The sequence below is a fragment of the Lynx rufus genome, unplaced genomic scaffold, assembly GCF_022079265.1.
Source record: "Lynx rufus isolate CCGP_SWC_20201006 ecotype Redwood Valley unplaced genomic scaffold, mLynRuf1.p SCAF_40, whole genome shotgun sequence".
NCBI lineage: Eukaryota > Metazoa > Chordata > Mammalia > Carnivora > Felidae > Lynx > Lynx rufus.
Genome location: NW_025814857.1, coordinates 2,761,609 through 2,767,894, shown reverse-complemented (window position 1 = coordinate 2,767,894; position 6,286 = coordinate 2,761,609). Strand labels below are relative to the sequence as shown.

Below are 6,286 nucleotides of genomic sequence, written 5' to 3'. Positions count from 1 at the left end.
TGGCAGGAATCTAAAGGGGACTACCAAATTAAACCAGATGCTGAGAACAATGTGACCTAGGGGCATGAAATTAGGACTGTTTCTTGCAGCCTACTTGAGAAGGAACAATTAACCAGCAGGAACACTTGGAAGATACCAAAGCAGGAACTGGTGGATCGGGAATAAAAGGGGGCTGCCAACTAAGACCCTACTCTGGAGACAACTTGACCTGGGGGGAAAGAAAACAGGAATCATGGTGCAGCCTATCTGAGCAGGGCCAACTAACCAGCAGGAAGAGATGAAAGAGACCAAAGTGAGAAGTATGGGGGGGGGGAGCAATAAAAGGGGGCCTACAAACTTAAACCCAACTCTGAGGACAACTTGACCTGGGGCCAAGAAAACAGGACTTTGTGTTGGGCCTTACCTGAACAAGACCAACTAATCAGCAGGAGCAGTTGAAAGAGACCAAACCAGGAAGTGTGTGTGTGGGGGGGGCGTGGTCAGCAGGTACAAAAGGGGGGTGCCAAATTAAACACAACTGTGAGGACAACTTGTCCTAGGGGCAGGAAAATAGGATTCTTTGTTGAGACATATACAAGCAGGACAAACTAACCTATAGGAACAGTTGGAAGAGACCAAAGCAGGAAGGGGGAGGCAGGAATAAAAGGGGAGGCTACCACCTGAAATCCCACTCTGAGGTCAACTTGACCTAGTGGAATAAAAATAGGACTCGTAGTTGGGGCCTATCTGAGCAGGACCAATTAACCAGCAGGAACAGGTTGAAAAGACCGAAGCAGGAAGTGTGGGGTGGGCAATAGGAATAAAAGGGGGGGCACCAACCGACTCCCTACTCTGATGACCACTTGACCTGGGGGAAAGAACATAGGACTCTTTGTTGGGCCCTATCTGAGCAGGACCAAGTAACAAGCAGGAACCGTTGGAAGAGACCAAAGTAGACAGAGTGGGAGGGCAGGCAAAAAAAAGGGGGGCTACCAAGTAAGACCCTACTCTGGGGACAACTTGATCTAGACGGTAAGAAAACAAGACTGTTTGTTCGGTCCTATCTGAGCAGGAGCAAATAACCAGCAGGAGCCTTTGGAAGGGAACCAAACGGGAATGGGGGGGGGGATAAGAGGGGGGCTGCCAAATGGGACCCAATTCTGAGGGCAACTTAACCTGGCGGCAAGATAATAGGACTCTTTGGGGGCCAATCTGAGTAGGACCAACTAACCAGTGGGAACAGTTGGAAGAGGCCAAAGCAGGAATTGGGGGGCAGGAATAAAAGGGGGGCTACCAGCTGAGACCATACTCTGAGAACAACTGGACAAAGCGGGCAAGTAAATTAAGACTCTTTTTTGGAGCCAATCTGAGTAGGACCATCTAACCAGCAGGAAGAGTTGGAAGAGACCAAAGCAGGAAGTGTGGTGAGCAGGAATGAAAGGGGCCTAGTAACTGAGACCCTACTCGGAACACTACTTGACCCAGGGGGCAAGAAAACAGGACTCTTTATTGGGGCCTGTTGAGCAGGACCAACTACACATCAGGAATCGTTGGAAGAGACCAAACCGGTAAGTGGGAGGGAGCAGGAGTAATAGGGGGGCTGCCAACTGAGTCCCTACTCTGAGGACAACTTGTGTTGGGGACAAGGCAACAGGACTCTTTGCTGGGACATAGCTGAGCATGACCAACAAACCAGTGATTACAGTTGGGAGAGACCAAAGCAAGAAATGTGTGTGGGGGGGGGTGCGGCAGGAATAAAGGGGGGGGGGCTACCAACTACAACAGTACTCTGAGCACAACTTGACATGGGGTCAAGAAAACAGAACACTTTGTTGGGGCCCTGTCGGAGCAGAACCAACCAACCAGCAAGAACAGCTAGAAGAGACCAAAGCAAGAAGAGAGGGGGGAGGAATAGAAGGGGGGCTACCAACTGAGACCCTCCTCTGAGGACAACTTGTCCGAGGAGCAAGAAAACAGGAGGCTTTGTTCAGGCCTATCTGAGCAGGACCAAGTAACCAGCAGGAACAGTTGGAAGAGAGAAAAGTCGGAAGCGTGTGTGGCGGGGCGGCAGGAATAATAGGGGGGACGGGCCCAGGCTCTTCTGCAGCAGGTGTCGGGACTTCATGGAGATCCGCAGGGCCCATCCCGCCCCGGGGAGAGGAGATCAGCCTGGGCCGCGGTGCCGGGGTACGTGTAGAGGGTGGCCGCAGGCCCCGTCCACTCAACTGTGCCTCGGGGATCTGAGGAAGCTGAGGACCTTGGGGTGAGGGACAGGATCCTAGGTCAGGAAAGGGCAGGGACACAGGACGGGGCCACGGTGTCCAGGTGGGGGTCAGAGGGAGGACTGAGGGACTCGGGTCCCCAGGACAGAGGGGACGTCCCAAAGTTCAAGACCTCAGGCCTTCTGAGAAGGGCCCTTGGGAGGCATGGGGACTCGCGGAGGAGAGTCGGGCCAGACTTCCGCAGCAGCCGGGTCTCAGAGACACCGGAGGAGGCGCAGGGGGCGGGGGGGGGGGGTGGCTGGGCCACCTCAGGTGGGCAGAGGGCAGGGCCCGTGTCCCGGGGCGATTCCTAATGAGGAACAGAGGGACCTGCAGGCAAAGGAGCCTGGACCCCACAACAGAGTCAGTCCGCGCAGGCCCCCGGGAGGGATGGGGACACTGGGCGAGGCTGGACTTGGGCATCCGGGTCTCGGATCACCTGGACGGGGGAGTGGGGGTCGGATGGGTGAGCTGGGCAGAACCTAGGACCCGCTGTCTGTCGGGAGCAGCCGCTCCGGTGGGCAGACGGGAGGAGGGCCCAGGTGCTGTCAGGAGACCAGGTCCACCCCAGCCCAGAGCTACGAAGTCAGTCCGTGCCGCAGGCCCGGGGAGCCCCTGCATCGGGTGGCCAGAGGTGGCGGGCACCCCGTCACTGAGCCTGGGCGGTGCGTCCCAGAGACCTTCGGACCCCGGTCTGAGGGGCACGAGTTCCCATCGTCAGGGGCCACGCGCACAGGCCAACCCCGGGGTGCAGGAGGCCACCTAGGGAACACCGAGAGAGGGACTCTGGCCCCCAGAACGCAGGCCCTGGCCGGAAGGCGACCCCTAGCGGCAGCCTAGGGAAGCCCCTAGTGGGAATGAGGCCCCGCGGGGTGTCTGGACTTCCGCATCCGGGTCTCAAGAGACTGGCGGGGCGGGGCGGGGCGGGGCGGGGCGGGGCGAGGGGGGGCTCGGCGTGGGCGCCGGCGAGGGCGTCGGCGTGGGCGTCGGCGTCGGCGTCTTCCGGCCGCGCCTCGAATCCCGTCAGGCGCGGCAAGGGCGCAGAGCCTCGTGGGCTTCGAGGTGAGGCCCAGAGGGACGAGCGAGGGAGCCGGGACCCAGAGGGGAAGGAGTCCGGCGGGTGGCGGCGGCGGTGGAGGCCGCAGGGTGGCGCGACCACGACGACTGTGACCAGGGCGTGAGGCGTGGGCGGACTCGGGCTCTGGGTCCCAGCCCGACTGAGAGCTGGTTGCGCGCGAGGAGCCGGCGTCAGGCGGCAGAGCCCGAGGCCCAGGCCGCCCAGGGAGTCCGGATGGGGTCGAGAGGATAGGGCTGAGGGACCCCAAGGAAGCCACGTGAGCCCCCCGCCATCGGCCCCGGGCCTCCCCGGACTTGGTCGCCTCGTGCGACGCCAGCCGCCTTGGCCCGGACCTCGCCGGGCCGTGAGGGTTCTGGTGGGAGGCAGCGGGCCCGGGGCTCCCCGGGAGAGCCCTGCGGGAGGACGGCCGGAGGCCCCTTGGACCCCAGCCCCGGGGCCGCCCTCGGAAAGCCGCCCCCGCGGTGGGTCTGGGCGAGGGGAGGGCCTTGGTGTGCGGGGCTGGACCCCGGTCAGCCGAGGCAGGATCCCGGGCCCTGGCCGGGGTGCAGGGGAGAGAGGAGGCGCTGCGTCCCAGCCCAGGACACCTGCGTAGGGCCCAGGCCTGCCCTGCCGCTCGGGTCCGCTCTGGCTGTCAGCGGAGGCCCAGAAGGGGCAGGCCCAGGCCTGATGGGGGGTGGGGGGGGTGGGGGCTCCCGGGGCGGGGCCGCCCAGAGTCCTGGCCAGAATCCCCTGGCCGCAGTGGGGGGTGGGGGCCCGGGGCGGTGCTCGCGGTCTGCACCCACCCTGAGACCCTGAGGCGCCCCCTCCCTCCCCCCCTCCCTCCCTCCATCCCTCCCTCTTCCAGGGGCTCTGCGAGCTCTGCAGTTGAGGCCTTGGTCTGAGGCAGGAGTCCTGAGGTCACAGAGCAGAGGAGGCGCGGCCGCGTGCCAGTCGGTTGTCCAGGCGAGGTGGGTGCACCCCGCGTGGGGCCGGGGGCTCGCCCATCCCACCCCAGATGGGACCCCTCGGCCCCCAACCCCCACGCGGGCCCCGCTCTCAGGCCTGGGAGCTCGGGGTCTGGGTGGGCTGGGCCTCCCCCTGAGGAGCCACCCCTCTTCTGTCTTCAAGGTCTGGCGACCATCATGTCCCTGGGTGAGAGCAGTATGTTCTGCAAGCTGAAGGAGGAGCCAAGAGAGGTCCCACTGCCATGGGATGCACCGCTGCCAGAGCCTGAGGACAGGGAGGTGGAGGAGGTGGAGTTGAAGAAGGAGGAGTTGGAGTTGAAGAAGGAGGAGTTGGAGGAGGAGAAGGTGGAGGAGGAGGAGGTGGAAGAAGTGCATTTGGAGGTGGAGGTTGAGGTGGAGGAGCTGGAGGTTGAGGTGGAGGAGGTGGAACCCCAGGAAGAGGAGTTGGAGGAGGAGGAGGTGGAGGTGGAGTTGGAGGTGGAGTTGGAGGTGGAGGAGGTGGACTCGGAGGAAGAGGAGGAGTTGGAGGAGGAGGAGGTGGAGTTGGAGGAGGAGAAAGCAGAGGAGGAGGAGGGGGGGTACCCATCTCCCCCCTCCTCCTCCTCCTCCTCCCCTTCCTCCCCGTCCTCCTCCTGCTCTGTCCTCATTCTGGTCCCCCTGGAGGAGGGGTCTGCTGCTGCCGGGTCCCCGAGTCCTCCCCAGAGCCCTCGGAGCTCCTGCCCCTCCCCCAGTGCCATGGCAGGCGCTTCGGGGAGCCAGTCCCACCAGGGCTCCAGCAGCCCCGATGAGGAGGGGTCGAGCACCTGGGGGGCCCCGGCAGGGGCCCAGGCCTCGCTCCCAGATGCGCTCCGCGTGAAGGTGGCCGGCCTGGTGCTGCTTCTGCTCCTCAAGTATCGCACCAATCAGCCGACCACACGGGCGGAGATGCTGGCGGCGGTTAGCCAAGATGACCAGGACCGCTTCCCCGTGATCTTCCGCCGAGCCTGCGAGTATCTGCAGCTGGTCTTTGGAGTCGACGTGAAGGAAGTGGACCCCCGCGAGCGCTCCTACGTCCTGGTCAGCATCCTGGGCCTCAGCTGCGATGGGACGCCGAGTGGTAGGCACGGCATGCCCAAGACCAGCCTCCTGGTGCTGGTCCTGTGGGTGATCCTCCTGGAGGAGGACCGTGCCCCTGAGGAGGCGGTGTGGGAAGCGCTGGGGGTCATGGGGGTGTATGCCGGCAGGGAGCACGTATTCTATGGGGAGCCCAGGGAGCTGCTGACCGAAGTCTGGGTGCAGGAAGGGTACCTGGAGTACCGGCAGGTGCCCGGCAGCGAGCCCGCACGCTACGAGTTCCTGTGGGGTCCCAGGGCGCACGCAGAAACCAGCGCCGTGCAAGTGCTGCAGCACATCCTCGCGGTCAACAGCAGGCAGCCCGGGTCTCCGTGTCTGTCCGAAGAGGCTGTGAGCCATGAGGAAGAGCGGGCCTGAGCCCGAGGGGCAGCCGGGCCCGTTCCCACCTGGGGTCGAGCAGCCTCTCCTGCGGGGCACGAAGCCAGGCCACTTCTCCCCTGCGAGTGCGAGCAGAGCGGGCGCTGGGCGTTGTGAGTAGTGGAGGGCCAGGGCGGCTTGGGGGAAAGCGGGGCCAAGCGCACGTTTGGGTGGGTTCTTGTTCTCTGTCTACGTGGCCTCGGAAATCGATCTTTGTTTCGTCGAGGAAGTTTTCAGATGTTGTTCCTTGTCATAGAAGGTTTCGTGAGCCTCGGGCTCAGTGTGGGAGTGGCACCCACGCCACAGGTGTTCAAGAGTCAGAGTTTTGCCGTTTGGTGCAACGAGCTGGGAACCCTTCCGTCCTCGTTCGGGATCCAGAAGGGAATCGCGGTGCCTGGGCTGGGCACAGACAGGGATGTCTTGCAAACGTGAAGACCTTGGCAGTAAACGGATGGCTTCAGGACATGGAGAAATAAAAGATGTTCGTTCTTGCTTCTTGTCCCTTGTCATCTGTCATTCTGGACAAGGGACATAGAGATGTGTGCCTGCCTTTG

General features: G+C 62.7%; 1 protein-coding gene across 2 annotated transcripts; it reads left to right on the top strand.

The window, feature by feature from the left end:
- The first annotated feature begins 4,879 nt into the window (after window positions 1–4,879).
- LOC124525381 (melanoma-associated antigen 8-like) lies at window positions 4,880–6,224 on the top strand. 2 transcript variants are annotated; one of them, XM_047097764.1, is made up of 3 exons: window positions 4,880–5,318; window positions 5,541–5,845; window positions 5,992–6,224. In XM_047097764.1, exons 1-2 carry the CDS (start codon window positions 4,998–5,000, stop codon window positions 5,730–5,732), a joined length of 513 nt encoding a protein of 170 aa, XP_046953720.1. In that variant the 5' UTR covers window positions 4,880–4,997; the 3' UTR covers window positions 5,733–5,845; window positions 5,992–6,224. The 2 variants fall into 2 exon arrangements, with proteins under 2 accessions (XP_046953720.1, XP_046953719.1); XM_047097763.1 differs by having other exon boundaries at window positions 5,989–6,224.
- The last annotated feature ends 62 nt before the right edge of the window (window positions 6,225–6,286 follow it).